The sequence below is a fragment of the Tiliqua scincoides genome, chromosome 2, assembly GCF_035046505.1.
Source record: "Tiliqua scincoides isolate rTilSci1 chromosome 2, rTilSci1.hap2, whole genome shotgun sequence".
Lineage (NCBI taxonomy): Eukaryota > Metazoa > Chordata > Lepidosauria > Squamata > Scincidae > Tiliqua > Tiliqua scincoides.
Genome location: NC_089822.1, coordinates 106,968,000 through 106,986,077, shown reverse-complemented (window position 1 = coordinate 106,986,077; position 18,078 = coordinate 106,968,000). Strand labels below are relative to the sequence as shown.

General features: G+C 44.2%; 2 protein-coding genes across 2 annotated transcripts in view; one reads left to right on the top strand and one right to left on the bottom strand.

Moving 5' to 3' along the window:
- The window catches only part of TMEM39A (transmembrane protein 39A), a 47,122-nt gene extending 33,547 nt beyond the window's left edge, over nucleotides 1-13,575 (top strand). The window contains exons 5-9 of the mRNA XM_066613642.1: nucleotides 1,100-1,254; nucleotides 1,997-2,345; nucleotides 3,146-3,333; nucleotides 6,427-6,547; nucleotides 11,832-13,575. Of these exons, the coding sequence (XP_066469739.1) occupies nucleotides 1,100-1,254; nucleotides 1,997-2,345; nucleotides 3,146-3,333; nucleotides 6,427-6,547; nucleotides 11,832-12,065 (1,047 nt within the window). The 3' untranslated portion in view covers nucleotides 12,066-13,575. The remainder of the gene's footprint in view (nucleotides 1-1,099; nucleotides 1,255-1,996; nucleotides 2,346-3,145; nucleotides 3,334-6,426; nucleotides 6,548-11,831) is intronic.
- LOC136639448 (uncharacterized) overlaps nucleotides 11,471-18,078 on the bottom strand; it is a 30,135-nt gene continuing 23,527 nt past the window's right edge. Inside the window, exons 16-20 of the mRNA XM_066613641.1 lie at nucleotides 17,337-17,399; nucleotides 17,024-17,099; nucleotides 15,922-16,006; nucleotides 15,345-15,432; nucleotides 11,471-13,948 (exon numbers count right to left, since the gene is read on the bottom strand). Of these exons, the coding sequence (XP_066469738.1) occupies nucleotides 13,838-13,948; nucleotides 15,345-15,432; nucleotides 15,922-16,006; nucleotides 17,024-17,099; nucleotides 17,337-17,399 (423 nt within the window). The 3' untranslated portion in view covers nucleotides 11,471-13,837. The remainder of the gene's footprint in view (nucleotides 13,949-15,344; nucleotides 15,433-15,921; nucleotides 16,007-17,023; nucleotides 17,100-17,336; nucleotides 17,400-18,078) is intronic.

The window sequence follows — 18,078 nt, the reverse complement described above, 5'->3', positions numbered from 1 at the left end:
AGACTAGCCCTACCTCATGCAAGGGTGTCAGGTTCTTCCTTGGCTAATTATCAGTCAGCATTTTGGCTAGCTGTTTTCCAAACATTTTTTCTTCTCTACTCTTTCTTCTCCTGCCTCCTCAGCACAGTTAGGGCCTATACCCTTCACAAAAGGGCAGGGGATCTTGGCAGTGCTGTATAGTTCCCTAACTCTTGCATCTGATGGGGAGGGAGGCTTTTTGAGGCTCACAAGAGTGCACCGGCAGCCCATAGGCCCGATTCCCACCACATCACTCATAGGAAGGTTTGCAGTGGCTGAAGCTGTGCCTAGACCCCTACCCTGCATGATGATCTTGGGATTAGGTAGTCCTGGGCTTATCACCCTCCCACACATGGTGTCCACTGTGCACTTGGGTGCATGATGTTTGAGAGGTGGTGATGGGCTCTAATTCTGGGCTGCTGTGTGAATTGGAGGAGGATTGCAAAGAGGGTGGGCTTTTGGGACTGCCTGTGACAGGAGTGGCACTGTATACCCCTTGTGGCTACTGTGGTCTTTGCAGGGAGAACCAGAAGGAGAACCCCTCCCTGTCCGGTACCATCCCCTGGTGCCTTCCTGAGAATCCCCTCTCAATCCATACCAGGAATCTGGGGTTGCCCTTATCCCCCAAGAGGTCAGGCAGTGGAAGAAGGAGTTTCTGAACCTTTTCCCTTTATCAGCACCCTCCATCTCTAGGGGAATCTGAAGGGGCCTGCTCCTCCTTCCTCAGAGGTTTCACACCCTGCAAGCACACCTGGTTTTCTGACACTATGGAGAGGGTTTTCTGACACGTGTAGTCCTGCAGAAAGAGAATGGCAACTGTTGGGATGGCTTCTGATTCACACTAAACACAACCCACCTTCTCCTGGGGAGGAGGGAGGGACGGCTGCTGCTTGTGCTCACTGTAGGAGACCTGCAAATGTCTTCTCCCCATTGTTGCAGTGGCACAGGTTTATTTCCATGCCTTCTGGCCAAAGCAGTACACACTTCAACTTGACCTTGCCATGGAGGGCAAGAGGAGTCTGCATTCTAGGGCAAGAGGAAAGACTATGGGGCTTATGGTTCTCTGGGTTTGAATTTGCAGGCCTCTCAGGTTGGCACTACATCAGTGATTCACTATATGGCGCTGATTCTGGCACGCCTGGTGCTGCTCACCCTGTGTGGATGGGTGCTGTGCTGGACTCTGGTCAACCTCTTCCGTAGCCATTCTGTCCTCAATCTCCTCTTCCTTGGCTACCCGTGAGTATTGTTCCCTTTTATTCTACATGTAACAGAGAAAAGCTCAAGAGCCATTTACAGACTTGCAAGGGATGCACAGAACAGGCAGGAGAGGTGCTGGCTTTAAAGCTGCAACTTGAATCAATCTTCTTGGAGAGAGTGGCTAGGAGGACATAAACACTTGTCTCAAAAAAATGTTCTATGTGAAATAGGTTTAGAATCTATTTAAGCTATAGTACATACGGTTCAGGGGATGCCCAGTCCATTAGCTTTAATACAAGATATGAATGGTGGGGTCGCAGAGGGTAGGAGTCAAGATGATTAGATAATGGATAATCCCAGAAACCATCTGGATTTAGTGAAACTTGTACTGCTGTTGGTGAGCCACAAAATCTTTTTATTGTCTGCCTAGCCCATTGGTTCCCAAATTTACTTAGGTCATGACACCCCCACAATCTTTTTCCCAAGATGGTAGAGGGGAGGACAGGTAGGAGGAGTGACCGCGGACGTCCTGCAATGCCCTGTGAGTGTGTCACAGTGCACTAGGCATAATGATGCACATTTTGGGAATCCCTGGCTTTGCCCCTGAAGTTAAGCAGATGTTGTCACAGAAGATATACCAGGGGAACAGTCTGGGTGCAGAAAGAGCTGGATGACTCCTAGGATGGGGAATACAAGCCTCTGGGCCAGGAAGCTCCTTTCGTGTTCTTGGAGGGTACAAGTTAAACTTTCTGCATTCTCACCCCATCACCCTTCTCTGCAGGTTTGGTGTCTATGTACCACTGTGCTGCTTCCACCAAGACAGCAGAACACAGCCTCTTCCGACAGACTGCAGCTATTTGGTGCAGGATCAGCTGGTGGATGCTGGGGCCTCAGGAGCTGGCAGCCTTGTCAAGCCCAAAGACTTCCTCTCTCTTCTGAGAGAGTCCCTGAAAGAACAGTTCAACAACCCCCTGCCCATCCCCACCCACAGCTGCCCCTTGTCCCCAGACCTCATTCGCAATGAGGTGGAGTGCCTGAAAGCAGACTTCAACCGCCGGATCAAGGAGGTTCTCTTCAATTCCCTCTTCAGTGCCTACTACGTGGCATTCCTGCCTCTGTGCTTCGTGAAGGTAGCTGTTGTCTGGCCTCTTCGCTGCTCTTGCTGGTGCCACTACCAACTCCTAAATTTTGCCGGTGGATTATGGGCACCCTGGATTTCTGGTTAATTCCCCTTTTCTCTGTCTCCCCTTTTGGCAGCCTGGATGGAGGAGCGTGGCTGCATCTGGAGTGCACTAGTTTTGCTCCTGATTGGCGGATAGGTATTGCCATATATGTAGTGCCCCTGTGGTCCCCCATGCCTCTTTCCATCCCTTTTACTAACCCTGTCCTCTTTCCCAGACAAAGTAGATAGTGATGTCTCTCAATGTGCTATAAGTGGGCAATGCCAAGTTCAAATCCTGGTTTGCCAGAGTCTGGGGTATGGATTCTAAGATTTTTTTATTTAGTACTCTCGGAGAATGGGAACAGTTGTGAAATCCAAATCTGAACTTGCCAGTCGGAATTGCTTCCGAGATTGAGTTGTACTTGGCTGGTGACTACAAATGTAGAGATCTGACATTTTCACAGCCAATCCAGTGTCTCTCTTACTAGCAATAAGCTCTTCTTTGGGTTTGTTACCCTATTTCAGGGCCAGTATCCATGGGGTTTGCACATACTCCAGAATGCTGAGTGGCTTGCACGTTAGCAATTGATCAAGGAAGTGTTTCATATAGTGCATTGCCCTATGCTGAAGAGAAAAGGACTCTGGGATCCCTTGTCTTGCTGGCCTCGCAGTTGATAGACAGTGTGTAGATGTATGGCTGTAGAGTACCCTCTTCTGCTGCTGAAATCTCTGGGACAGTGCCATTAACCCCTCTCTGGTTTCTTGCAGAGCACCCAGTACTATGACATGCGCTGGTCCTGTGAGCACCTCATCATGGTGTGGATCAATGCCTTTGTCATGCTCACCACACAGCTGCTTCCTCCCAAGTACTGCGACTTGCTACACAGATCAGCTGCCCACCTGGGCAAGTGGCAGAAGCTTGAACACGGTTCATACAGTAATGCTCCCCAACACATGTGAGTGTAAACTCATAACATTCTTTGTTGGGGACAGTGGAGAGTAAATAGTCTCTCTGAAATGATCATATTTCTCTGTCCATGTCAATATTTATCAATGTGTATTTTTCCCTTACAGCTTACACTTTTAATGGGATTTTTTTTTGGTAGTCTTATCGGCCAGGTATTTTTACTCTCCTGCCAAATGATACATGTATTTTAAATTGTTAACTACCTGAGACAAAGAACCAATTTTATTTTGCTCTGTAAACAACTTTGTACCTTTTTTGATTAAAAATTCGGGTATAAATATGCCCAATTATAAGGCGTTCTTACCCACAAATCTAGAGAGAAGACAAGAATTAGGCTATTGAGAATAGGCATATCCTCTTCATTTCTGATTTAATGTACTTGTCAGACCAGTCCTTAAAATGTTTTTAAATCACCCTCATTCTCATATATGGTTTATTTGAAATATTTATATCCTGCTTTTCTATATAGAAAACTGCTTACAATGTAATCTAATCTCCACAATACAAACTACAGGAACATCAGACCAGATTATAACCTGCCTAAAAAACATTTTTAAATGACAGAAAAGCAATGCAGATACTGCCACAGAGAAGGTTCTATGCTACACACCTCTGAAACTGGCAGTACTCACAAGAAAGCCTCTCCAGATTACCTTAGAGCCTTGGTTCTCACACATTTAGCACTGGGACCCACTTTTGAGAATGAGAATCTGTCAGGGCCCACCAGAAGTGATGTCGTTACCGAAAGTGACATCATCAAGCAGGAACATTTTTAACAATCCTAGGCTGCAATCCTACCCACACTTACCCAGGAGTAAGTCCCATTTACTATCATTGTTAAAAGAATATGCATAGTAGCTTGTTAAAAGTACAGGTCTGTAACATTTTCCGTAGTGCAGTCACAGACCATGATAGCGTCAAATTTTAGATATTAAAAATAAAATATTGAAATGAATGGGGACACATCTAAAATTGGCTTTCAACCCACCCAGTGGGTCCCAACCCACAGTTTGAGAAACACTGCCTTAGAGTGTGCAGGGAGGCAGTATATGTAACTGGGGAAGCGCTTATCAGGTAGTGTTAGGAGAATGCATGTCACATCTTTAAAAAAAAAATTCTTCCTAGTGAGGTTTGAGAATGTTCCTGCCACTGTTTTGTTTATGTTATTTATAGCCTGCTCTTGGGCTAGTAACACAAGCAACCCACGTTGTCTGGATTAACAGCCCAATTCTTTTCAGCACTGGCGCAGCCTCATAGCCCATGCTGTATCCACCGCTGAAATTGGGCAGACCAGAGGTGGTCTCAGGGTAAGGGAACATTTGTTCCCCTGCTCCATGTCAAACCCCAGCCTGCCCAGTGGCGCTACTCGAATCTGCGTCAGCAGAATTGCTGGAACAAGTCTGTGGAGCTCCATGTAGGACTTTCGGAATGGGAGTTAGGATATGGTGGAACCTGCTCTGCCATCCCTGGCCCCCTCCTGGGCCTGAACTACTCCCTCCCTATCCTGAAATACCTCCTCCCTGCCTCCTCTCCACCCTTCAGTCACTTTCCCCTCTCTCCTGCTCCTCTTGGCACCATACTCACAGATGCTGGCAGGATGGCATACTTCCCACCAGCACTGCTTATTTGCAGGGCATTGAAAAGTGCTTTATTGACACCCAGTGCTGGCACAGCAAGCTGCTGTGCAGGCACTCACCAAGGTTAAGATTGGGCTGCAAGTCTCTGTCATCCAAAATCCATCCCATCGCTGTCTTTTCTTTTATTTTAAGCATCAAGTACAGCATTTTGTAATTAGAACAAAATTTAGAGTGACCATATAGATAGGTCATTTCCTTCCACTTTGAACTTGGGGTCTCAGATATGTTAATGTATACTAAACCTCCTCCTGACTGTTTTGGGAAGTCTTACAGGTTTATGGGAAAAATGAGTTTTCAGTCAGTGATTAGTGTTTTTTGCTGGAATGAGTATTGTGGAAACCAAAGAACCTACCTATCCATCCCATCGCTGTCAAATCAAGATTTGCACTGCCTCCTGGAATCTAATGGAAGGAGATAGAACTGAACGTTATCTGTATACTGATGGCACCTCGTTCCAAATCTCCAGTCAAACTTCCTCACTGGCTTCATGTAGATATTGACTGACAGGGACATAATAGAAACCTATAGGACTCCAGGAGACCAAGGACTCTAATAGTTTTCATGTTAGGGGTTTGGGGATACAACACTTGTCTGTTTATAAGATATCTGAATGGAGTTTTATAAATCACTAATGTGATTTCAGCTCAGCAGGTGATTTGACAGCAGGTGATTGATCACTCTGGTGGTCAGTGTGATTCTCTGGCTGCCATTGTAGATAATTTAATTATAGAAAAAATTGCAGTTTAGGGATGGCTAGTTGATTGCTGAGGACAACCAGTGAATTAAAAGTCCATGGAGGTAAATGAAACTATGTAACTTGATACAGTGAAGTGGTTATAAATTATTTGAGTGGTTTGGGAGACTTTCAATGAAAATCTGATGGTAGCAGTTAACAGAATGAGTGTTTTGGTTTTTTTTTAAATCTAGTTATCATATTAACAGGACTACATGACCAGTGACAGGAACATATATTTCTGTTATTATTAGGAATATTTTTATTTATGTTTTAAATTAAGCAGCATTGTATTATCATTAACAGTATTTATACACTGCTTTTCAACCAAAAAAAAGTTCATAGTGCAGTTTACAGAAAAAATCAAAACAACTAAATGGTCTTCTGTCCCAAAAGGGTTTACAATCTTAAAAGATGCATAAGAAACACCAGCAAACAGCTGCTGGCAAAACATATCAGTTAGAAAGCAAAGCATTAGTTATCATCAGAACTAAAATGAACCATTAAAACTCTTGACGAAATAAAGTATTTGTCACCTTTATAAAAGCTGCAGGATCAAAGTGCAGGAGCATGAATTAGACTCCTGGAAATTTCTTCCAATCCTTTTCCTGGCGCCGGGGGGGGGGGGGGGGTGGTTGTCCTCATGCCTTCCCTGTCTCAAGGAAAATTATTGCTCACCAGAAATCTTTTTTTTTTAATTATTATTTTGCAGCTGGTCTGAGAGCACAATATGGCCACAAGGGGTGCTGGTACGACATAGTAGATGCCTATACAAAGCAGTTGGGCCTTATAATGTAGCAGTGCCTTCAGATGTCTCCCATGCCCGTTTTTATGTAAGTACAGTGCACAAACATGGGGGTGTGGTGGTGGGAAATCAGGGTATTCAGTACATCACCCACTGGGAATATTGTACATAAGAACATAAGAACAGCCCCACTGGATCAGGCCATAGGCCCATCTAGTCCAGCTTCCTGTATCTCACAGCAGCCCACCAAATGCCCCGGGGGCACACCAGGTAACAAGAAACCTCATCCTGGTGCCCTCCCTTGCATCTGGCCTTCTGACATAACCCGTTTCTAAAATCAGGAGGTTGCGCATACACATCATGGCTTGTACCCCATAATGGATTTTTCCTCCAGAAACTTGTCCAATCCCCTTTTAAAGGCGTCCAGGCTAGACACCATCACCACATCCTGTGGCAAGGAGTTCCACAGACCGACCACACGCTAAGTAAAGAAATATTTTCTTTTGTCTGTCCTAACTCTCCCAACATTCAATTTTAGTGGATGTCCCCTGGTTCTGGTTCTGGTGTTATGTGAGAGTGTAAAGAGCATCTCCCTATCCACTCTATCCATCCCCTGCATAATTTTGTATGTCTCAATCATGTCCCCCCCTCTTTTCTAGGCTGAAGAGGCCCAAACGCCGTAGCCTTTCCTCATAAGGAAGGTGCCCCAGCCCCGTAATCATCTTAGTTGCTGTCTTTTGCACCTTTTCCATTTCCACTATGTCTTTTTTGAGATGCGGCGACCAGAACTGGACACAATACTCCAGGTGTGGCCTTACCATAGATTTGTACAACGGCATTATAATATTAGCCGTTTTGTTCTCAATACCCTTCCTAATGATCCCAAGCATAGAATTGGCCTTCTTCACTGCCGCCGCACATTGGGTCGACACTTTCATCGACCTGTCCACCACCACCCCAAGATCTCTCTCCTGATCTGTCACAGACAGCTCAGAACCCATCAGCCTATATCTAAAGTTTTGATTTTTTGCCCCAGTGTGCATGACTTTACACTTACTGACATTGAAGCGCATCTGCCATTTTGCTGCCCATTCTGCCAGTCTGGAGAGATCCTTCTGGAGCTCCTCACAATCACTTCTGGTCTTCACCACTTGGAAAAGTTTGGTGTCATCCGCAAACTTTGCAAATTGTGTTTGTTTCTTTGGGAAAATATACTTGAATTCTTCTTTCAGAAAGGTGGGCATATTTTGTTTTGTAGTAGCAAAAATGAAGTCTGTGGCACACACATTCATTCCCTTGCTCCAATACTCTGCCTGTCAAGCGTTGTCACTTTGCCTTTCCCACAATTATTTCGGATTGGGACACAGCTTGTAGCTTCACATCAGTGGCATGGCCCTAGAGACAAGCATGGCTCCACAGTATGCCAACACATTTATGACTTACAACCACACTTTCTCAGCTCCTGGTCTGTTCAGCTTTGACTGTTCATCAGTCTGAACCAGAATCACTCCATGGAGCAAGTTCACTTTCTGGGTACTGCTGTGCAACTGAACGCAGGTACGCTTTGATACAGCCACATTTGTTATAGCTCACTGGACTGGAACTGGCACTGGCACCTGAGTTACTCTCAGTAGACCAGCAGGCTCCAAACTGTGGCCTATGGGCCGTATCCAGCGTTGGGGGGAAGCTGTCCCCATGCAGCACTTTCTGTTCCGCACCTCAGCCTCCCTGATCTTCACAGAAACTTGAACCAGGCAATCACTTCCACCTGGAAATCAGGGTATAGAGCCTGCTGGGGCAACAGGCGGAGCTGCCTGGTCTGAGTTACTGAGAAAATTGGCTTGAAAGATAAGAGGCTGCGACACAGAACAGAAAGTGTCGCGTGGATATGGCTTTTGCAGAACGCAGTGATTTGCGGTTTGGAGACCACTGCAATAGACATTTCCAAAATTACAGTGAAGAAGCAGTTTCACAGGGCTAAACTGATACACAGGAACAACCTACTACAGGGCATATCCAGAAAATGGCAGAAAACTATCTATTGTCACCCACATTTCTCAGCTCCCATTCCAATGTCTTCTCAATAGCCTACAGCTCATCCTGGACAATGACAGACCTTGAGTGCTTACAGGAAGTGCCTTAATTTTAAAGGCTACTTGCTGCAACCATGTTACAGAGAGATAAACACAGGGACTGGACCCTACCACAGAACCCAGTGCCAACTGTCTCCTTTGGCAACTGTGTGGCAAGACCCAGTAATGCCGTCTATATTGAGTCCATTTACTTATATCCAATATGACATATGCTGTAATCTACCAATTGCACTTTTCTGCTGTTTGCATATAGGATACAGGTCAGTCTTGATGCAAAAGAACAAATGAACACAGATCTGGCAGCAGAAATGGCAACATTCAGAAGCCTATGGAATACATCTTAATTTATCAGGCATATTTTAAAGTGACAGCTCTACAGTAGAAAAACTTTGAAGGGAGATTTGAGTGAGAATTAGTTGAATTAGAATATATAAGAATTGGCACCATCTTTTGCTGAACAGTAAAGAGGATTTTTATTTCTCTACCCATGTAACCTCCCAATGCTAAATTATCAAGAATTGTCAATGTGCTTCTCTTGTATACTTCTAAGCTTGTCACCAGATGTTTTGCTTTACAGCTTGCATTTTAAATCTGCTATTTTCATCTTTTCCTCTGTGTGTGTGTGTGTGTGTGTGTGTGTGTGTTCTCACAAATTCAAAAATTGGATGTGTGTGAGTATTTTACTTTTTGTTCAGAGTTAACTATAGTCTATTAAAGCTCAAGTTTCAAAAGATTTATCGTTTTAGCTACTGCAAGATTATGTTAAATAAATGATGTCCTAATGGACAAGCTTCCCCTTCTTATCCTGACTACAACTTTGTAAGGTAGGAGAGGCTGACTGACTCGAGATCATCAGAATGCTTTATGACTGAGTAGATTTGAACCCAAGTCTCCCTGATTGATATCCAGCAGTCTCATGTACCTTGCCTGCCATACAGGCTGTGAAATCCACCTTTGCTTGGAGAGGAATGTTGTGTTCCTGAGACCAGTATATACAGGACTCTAAAGTTCTAAAGATAGAACCTAGCTCACTTCTCTGTTAAGTCAGCGTATGTGACTGTGCTCTGGTCTGTATTAGGCATATAGCCAGTTCAGAATGCAAGAGCACAAAAGAAAGTGCTGGTAATGAGCTATACCAGTGGTTCTCACACATTTAGCACCGGGACCCACTTTTTAGAATGAGAATCTCTCAGGGCCCATCAGAAGTGATGTCATAACCGCAAGTGACATCATACATACATACAGGTATTTATATACCGCCTTTCTTTATTCAAGACTTTATTGAAGGCTGTTTTCATAGGCAGGCTAATATAAATCCCCGTAGGGATTTTTACAGTTGAAAGAAGGCTCTATCTTTCAAGAGCCACAACAATTCAGATGTTTTCATTCTGATCTGGCCTCCATCCTCCCACGCTCAGAGCAGATGGAAATAGCTGGGCTCAGCTTGTCAGCTGCTTCAAGGTCGCACGGTGCCGGTGGCCTCAAACTGGCGACCTTGTGGATGTTATCTTCAGGCAAATGGAGGCTCTACCCCCTATACCAGACCTCTTGCCCATCAAGCAGGAACATTTTTAACAATCCTAGGCTGAACATCATCAAGCAGGAACATTTTTAACAATCCTAGGCTGCAATCCTACCCACGCTTATCCAGGAGAAAGTCCAATTTCCTGTCATTGTTAAAAGAATATACATAGTAGCTTGTTAAAAATACAGATCTGTAACATTTCCTCCAATGCAGTCACATGCCATGGTAGCATCAAGTCTAATCTATTAAGAGTAAAATATTGAAATGAATGGGGACCCACCTAGTGGGTCCTGGCCCACAGTTTGAGAAACACTGGGCTATACAATTATGTAGATTATCCAGCAATCAGGCCTAAAGATATGCTTTAGTCAGTGTAGGTTTTTCTCCCTGGGCTGTCATTCAACTAGTGTAGAGTTTAAGTTTGCCATTTTAATTTATATTCATTTTGAATATTTGGGTTGCTTTTCTACTAAGGTTCTAAGTAGGGGCAGTCTAAATTGTAAAAACAGAATGACACTGCTATAATGCAAAATTGGGCTTATAAAATGATAAAACGCGATATCCTGCTCAATTAACAAAATAACACCACCATGTACCTATTAAAGTGGCTGCGAAGCATCTGTGAATTGTCCCAAATGCTTCTAGGTGTGTTTCAAAGCACCTAACTTCCTTGGAGCTCTGTTGCTTGAACTGGCTGTAGTCTTCTGAGCATGCTCAGAAGCTGCCAAGGAAAATGCATGGAGCCCTATGGAAAGTGAAACTGAGCCACAGTGCGTGTTTACTCATGAATAGGCGACCATGCCTTGGCCACTGGAAAGGGCAGGCCAAGAGGAATGCAGTGCCATCAGAATTGTCCCACTCTGATGAATGCAGCCCCCAAAAACACTTGAGAAGGAAGTCCCTCCCTCCAAACCAATAAATGTATTGAACCCTTTGGAAAGTGATACTGAGCTACACATTCACATTTACTTGTGAGTAAGCAAATATTTAATGGTTCCTTGCCATGTTGGTGTGTTTTTCCTGCACTTTAAAGCTAGTTTGTTCCCATAGCAATTCAATGCTATGTTCAATTCTGGTGGTTCAAGTTGCTCTCTTCTGAGTGCTGCAATTTGGCAGTGTTTTGTTTGTGTTTGGCAGTATTAGGTTCATTGTAGTTGTTCATACAAGTAGCATGCAAATCTTAAATGGTTCCTCTAAGTTTAATTCATGTCGTTGTGCTCTTCAGGTGTGTGTGTGATGTATTTTATGTCTGTTTTATTCCTGTGACTTATGTCTGCTGACAGCCGCAGGCATAAAACACACATATACCACCTATATGACAATGATTAGATTTGATAAAAATGCTTTAAAATTGATTAAAATATTAGTTTGGAATAAAAACACATAACACTGCTTTCAGCCCATTTTTTTAAGGATAACACTGCTATCCATGAAAAAATAAAACTGTTTTAAAATACCTATTCTAAAAATAAAACTGTTTTAAACTACCTATTCTAAGTGATGGACAATACACGCAGAAGTGATCAGTACTATAATGTTTTTTTGTTTTGTTTTAGTCTTCACTTTGGCCTCTGAGACAGCACAATGCAAAAGCCTGATGGAAGATGATATTCTTTTGTGTGTGTGTGTGGGGGGGGGGGGGTGTTCCTCTGTGGCTTCCTTTGCAGTATCAGCCTGCATTCCTTGTCTTCTGCCTCAGACGTCAGTGTTTATGAAACTGCTTGTCTAATAGTAAATGCTGTTTTCATTTGCAGTTCCTCTTCCACCGTCCATTACGGCTCCTCAACTTGCTGATCCTCATTGAAGGCAGCGTGGTCTGCTATCAGCTCTATTCCCTGCTACGCTCAGAGAAGTGGAATCATACACTCTCCATGGCTCTGATACTCTTCTGCAATTACTATGTCTTATTTAAACTCCTGCGGGACCGAATAGTATTGGGCAGGGCATACGCATATCCTCTCAACAGCTATGGGTTAAAAGCCCATTAATCAATTATTTGAGAAAGGGAAGGATATTTTCATACAGTTCTATTTTTTCTTTGCAACTGTTTATAAATATTTAAAAAAATATTTTATATTTTGTATACTACTGTTTTTTTGTGGGGTAGGGAAGGGCCCAGTGGCAATTAAATGTCGCTTTATAAACAAGGTGTTTTTATATAAAAAAAATCATTTGTGTATATACTGTATATCTACATATATCTATGTGAAGCAAGAGCATTGTATGTGTGGTCCATCATCCCCTTTGCACGCACAGGACTAGCGTGTGTGTCCGTATGACTTCCTTCACCTGGAGAGTACTCCGTTGCTGTAGCCAGAAGATCTTATATGCCCATAAATGCTAGACATCTAGCAAAGCATGTTTATCTGATGAGGAATACACAGGTGTGCCCCTGTATCCATGGGGGAGTTCTGTTCCAGAACCTTTATGATTAAGAGAAACCATGGATGTAAACTTCCTGGACAGCTCCCCTGGCCCACTTAATCCCTTTTAAAGGCATAAAAATGTCACTTCTAGTTTTCAGCCAAAAACTGGTAGTGTTTTTTGCCCTGTAATTGTCATTCTGAGTCCAGTAGAGGCCGTGGGCAGACACAGATGACCTCTGCTGGACTTGGAAGACTCTCCAGGGAGGCATGCATGGACTTGATCTATGGATCAGTGAAACCATGGATACAAAGCACCCCCGTACTTCAATTCAGGGAAATAGAACTATGTATGGAGCCAGTGCAAACTGAGCATTATAGGTGGAAAAGATGACTTCAGCTAAACAAATGGGAGGGAGGGAAATATTTAAGCAATTTTCAATTAACCTTTTTACCTTGTGAAAGAAATAGAAATGACATTTGCACCTTTGGGTGTTTGCCTTGGTTGCTGCAGCTTCTGTATCCTACATGAAAGTATATGGATTCTGAACACCTTTGTGTCTAGTCCATAAGGAATGCATCTTTCAAATAGATGATTGTAGCCCCCTTATGCATTTTCCACTAATAAAAAGGGGAGAGAAATTGCTACTTACACTAGCTATACTGTCAGAAGCCTAGTAGCTGGAAGAGAACAGATGCATGAAGATTTCTACTATAGCTGTGGCTAACTTCCCTCCCTTGCTATATGAAACTTATGGTTCCTGTAAACTATTTGGGTGAGACAGGCAACTCTGAAGTACAGACACAAGAGGAAAGCAGCTGAATTTGCTACGCCTCTGCCAAAGTTTTCTTTTACAGTTGCACATTCTTGAACCAAATCTCCCTACTCTTTACTGCAATGCATTTGATTTTTATGTATAAAGACTTTTTGAGAAGTTTTGACAACACAAAGTAGGTGCTCTTAAAAGAAGCCACACTATTAGTTAGCAAATGGTGGTATCCAAATGAGACAGTTTGCTTCAATGAAAATGAGCCAAGGCAAAGGTTGTTTCTCAAAAGCAAAGTCCAGTTCTATGATCGTTTCTGCTGTTCAACAGGGCAAGTGTTCCTTGCCCACCCAACAGAAACGGGGAAATTAAACCACCATCTGATCCCACCTATCAATTTTGTTTAATTGTCAACATTTGCAGCACCCTTGTGAGCAGTCTGACAGCTTCAAAAAGTGTAGTATCTATATAATGTAACCCACAAAATAAGGCTTCAGTTGTTGTACCTTATATAACGAACAGTCTGCATTTATTTCTATAAGAAGTGGGGTATGGCTAGAAAAGACCTAGTTCTCAAACCATAACAATAACCATTGAGCGGAAAGGCTTGGGCTGCTGCAGTTGGTCCCATCACCCAAGAATGTCATAATAAATGGCTGGTTTTGCTCTTGTGAGAAGAAATTGCTCCAGCTTCAGACCAATGCGGAACAGAAGAGCTTCATCCCACCATTTTGCCATAATCTGTAAAAGACAGCAGGATACATTGTGAGAGAATGCTACTGTCATTACATGGGCAATACCAAGGGGAAGCTGTGGAGATCCGCCCTCCAGAAAAAGGGGTGATGATTCATTTGTGTTCTAGCTGGATCAACCCCTGGCTGAGAGGGACCTTAAAGAAGGCAGCAGAGTTCATGAAAAACAAACTTTAGTTAAGGAAAACCGGGCCTCTTTGGAGGGGAATTGGCTTGTAGTAGTTCACAAAAGAACAAATTCTGTAGGGTTATGGAACAGTAGCAACCTCTCTCATCTTCTAAAGGCAGGGAGCCCAATCTTGAGCTGCCTGGCGCTCAGGGCTGAAGTGGCACCAAAAATGGCTGCACTGCATCCAGTATGCCCCAGGCAGCCGCTGCCACTTCCTCAAGAGAAAGGGACTTTTGTCCCCTTCTCCTGGGTAAAGCAGCCCCACAATGAAGCTACTTGATTCTTCGACAACCCAAGGATCAGTGTAGAATTTAGAGCCTCCATGTCAGGTGGATGGCCTGACACGGAGGCTCAGGTCCTGCCCCACTCCCTCCCCCTGGCATGCCCCAGAATGCCTCCTGCCCAGCATCCACATGACAGCTGAGTGACAGAGCTCAGGTGCTCTGCCAGTGCTGGGCTAGCACCAGCACTCAGGCCCACAAATGTGCCTTACAGCATGTTTGCAACAGTGTGTGCTTGCCGTTAGCTTGTATGCACTCTTTAGGATTGGGCCCTGAGATGCCCCAATATGGGTAGACCCTGTCGAGCAGACTTTCTCACTTGCGTCCCCTGAAGACACATGGCCTTAGTGGGAAAGTCCCAAAGGCATAGGAGGAGGAATGCTAGAGAAGAGGAATGTGCCTAGCAAGCTAGGGGTAGCAGACATTCCTCATTGTGCCATCCATGAGTTACCACCACTATCAAGTGATACATGACATATAAAAGATAAAGGGAATCATAGAATCAAAAGCTGTGAGTCTGTTTCCAGTACCATCATTTCATGCATTAGCTATGACATCAGCATTTCATGGCTTGCTTATCAACATTTCTTATACCTGTTCCCATGCCTGAATTGCCACTGTCCTTGGCAAAGAAGCAGGAAGATGTTTACATACATTTCAGTGGACTCTTGCAGTAATACAAGACTTGCCCAGAAAGCAGTCTTCTGGCCAAGTGTTATCTTGGCCATAAGTGGCATGTCATACTTTCATGTTGGCCGTCACATCAGAGAGGGTGGGAGCCAATATTAGTGGATGAAACGTTTCAAAGGGAGCTCGGTCATGTCTGTTCTGTCTCATTGTTCTTAGGAAGCTCAGTGCATAGGTTGGACCATAAGAAAGAACTAAGCTGGTGCTGACCCATCTTGGTGGTACCAGGAAAAGATGATAATGTTTACCTGAAGACTGATGGGAAGCCCTGAATCGGTGTAGCCAACAGGAACCACCAGTGCTGGAATGCCCGTCAAGTTGGCCAGATGCATGTATCTACCAAGAAGAATTGCCTTATCTTAGTGGGCTCTGTCAGAAGCGTTCTGGAGAAGAAACTGATTTCCTGATGTAAGAGTGTGAACCTGTACCACTTCTCATTTAGCTAATGGATCATCCTTAGTGCCCAAAAGGTCACCCTGGAAGATTACCCAGGTGGATACCCATTACCACATAAGAATTCTGGCTGACTGGGGCGGTTAACGGCAGCAGTGCAGCCAACACCATGTGTTATAACTTCAAAGTCAAGCATCCCCAAAGTAATTAATTTAAAAAGTATCATTTCATCCTAAAAAGGCACTCAGGCCAAAACAACAAATGCCATGAATCCAACAAGCCACAAGGTAGCATGGCTCATTTCCTGCCACAACCTGCAGCTTCAGCTTCAGGGGGATAGGTACATACTTAGAAACTTGGCCCTATTCCTCCCTCACATCAGTAGTTTACAAGTGGCATTTTGTTTTAAGCTGCACAAGATCATCTTCTCACCTCATGGTCCGGAGGGCTGTCTGGCCATCACTACACCCAGTCAGGAGATCCGATTTTTGAATTTGTGGGGCAGGACATGCTGTACCTTGTAAAAAAGAAAAATATGCAGCGATAAAAGTCATATGCTCATTCCTTGAGAAATACAGGCTTTTGTATGCAGAAACTTGTTAGTCAAATCACCCTTTTCCTCCAATAAAAACAAAAGTACACTACTACATATTACAGTGGGTATCAAGAGGTCAGGGAGATGCACCTTCACGCCACTACATCCCCTGACAAGATCAGGTGGGCTGGCTCTGAAAGCAAAAATGGACTGAAAACCGTTTAAAAACATGCACAATGCTCAGTAAATTGGATTTTAAAGAATCCCAGTTCACTGATTGGCTCAAGGCAACCTCTGAAAGTTCAGTTGTTGCATGGCTGTATTGTGATCAATCTGTAATACCCACCAATCTGAGTGACATAACTGAGCTAACAACTTGCAAAGTACTGAATATCCTAGCATTCTCAATGAAACACAAAAGCCTGTACATGATAGGGTGGACTTTGAAACAGAGGTGGGGAAGGGGGGCAAATGCCCCGAGCGCTGTTTCCTTGCAGCACTCCAGACTGCACAGGAAGCCTTGTGAGGCTCCTGATGTGATCTTAAGCAGTACTTCCAATTTCCTGGAACTGCTGTCTAAGACCACAGGGAAGCCGCAGAACATTTTCCCAGTCGGTCTGAATGTCACACAAGTCTCCGAGGTGCTGGGTAAGCAGGGGGTGACAAAGCCAAGTGACAACCTAAGCAGGTAAGATTCAGTCTCAGTGACTGGAAGGAGTGTCAGATGTAGCACACTTGGTCATGTCATGCGCTTGAAGTACACAGCTCAAACCTAATGGCAAGAGCCCCTGGCAACAGTGACATGCACATTTAATAAGGAAGCCATCCTTGCTCAGCCATGCAGCTACAGCTTCTTTAGAATAAGAAATCTGGCACGGCCAGCCCTGAATAGCAGTTGCAATTCTCTGTCCCCAACTCTCAGCAATTGTGCTACATATATGCGAAGGCATCAAGAGGTCAGGGAGATGCACCCTCCCAAATACTGGACAGCAGAGATACCTGGAGTAAGGAGACAGTTCACGTTTGCAAACATCTCTCGGAGAAATGCCATGGTACGGGTGCGCTGCCGATTTGCCTGTAAACAGAAGGGACGCCCAGAGCTTATACATCGGAGCAGCTCTCTAGTGGCCCCTTGGCACGCCAAGTTCTAACCTGCTTCCTTAATGGGCTAAGAGGACTATTTTCCTCTTTCACCATTACTCCTCCAAGTTTTCATGTCCTCCCTCTCCCCATCTTCTGCCTGCACAGGTGAACTCAAAGACCCTGCTGTGCCTTCTACTCAAGCGCTCCTCTTCCCTGCAACCCTGTTCACCTTGATATAATCCAGAGCTGTGAACTGAGAAGCCAATGCAAGATTCAAACGTGTCTCCAGATTCTGCAAAAACAAAGGCGCTTGAGTTCAATTTGAGAAGCAACAGCAAGTAAAATCAGTGGATGGCACAACTAGAACAGACATGAATGTTCATTTAGGTATTTATGCATTTACACCTTAACTTTCTGCCTCTGAAAAGGCTCCCAAGGCAACTTACAACATTTTAAAACACTAATAATGGTACAATAAAAACAGATACCACCAGCCTAACTGAAAAGAGACTGATAACGGAGAGCAGGAAAAAACCAACAGTGGGGTGCAGATAATTGAACACCTGCCTAAAGTTTTTATTAGAAGTTTTTTATCAGTGGTTCCCAACCAACAATCCATGGGCCACAGGTGCTCCATGAGACCCTGAGAAGTGGTTTGTGAGATCTTAGGGGAAAAAAGTCACCTTTGATCACTTCCAGCAATGAAGTGTCAGCTGCGGCTGTGGGCAGTCCGCCCTCCTCTAGTAGTTCATGGGGGAGTGCTCACTCGGGAGACACCTCGTCATGGACCACCAGAGAGGGTGCATGGACCATCTGCAGCTGCAAGTGGTACTCCCAGTGTCTCACCGAGCACTTCCCACAGACTACCAAATTTAATTGTACTTTTATGTGCAGGGGGACAGGGGTTGCATGTGGTCTATGATGATTCCAAATTTTACCTCAGTGGTCTACAGGCCCCTAAAAGTTGGGAA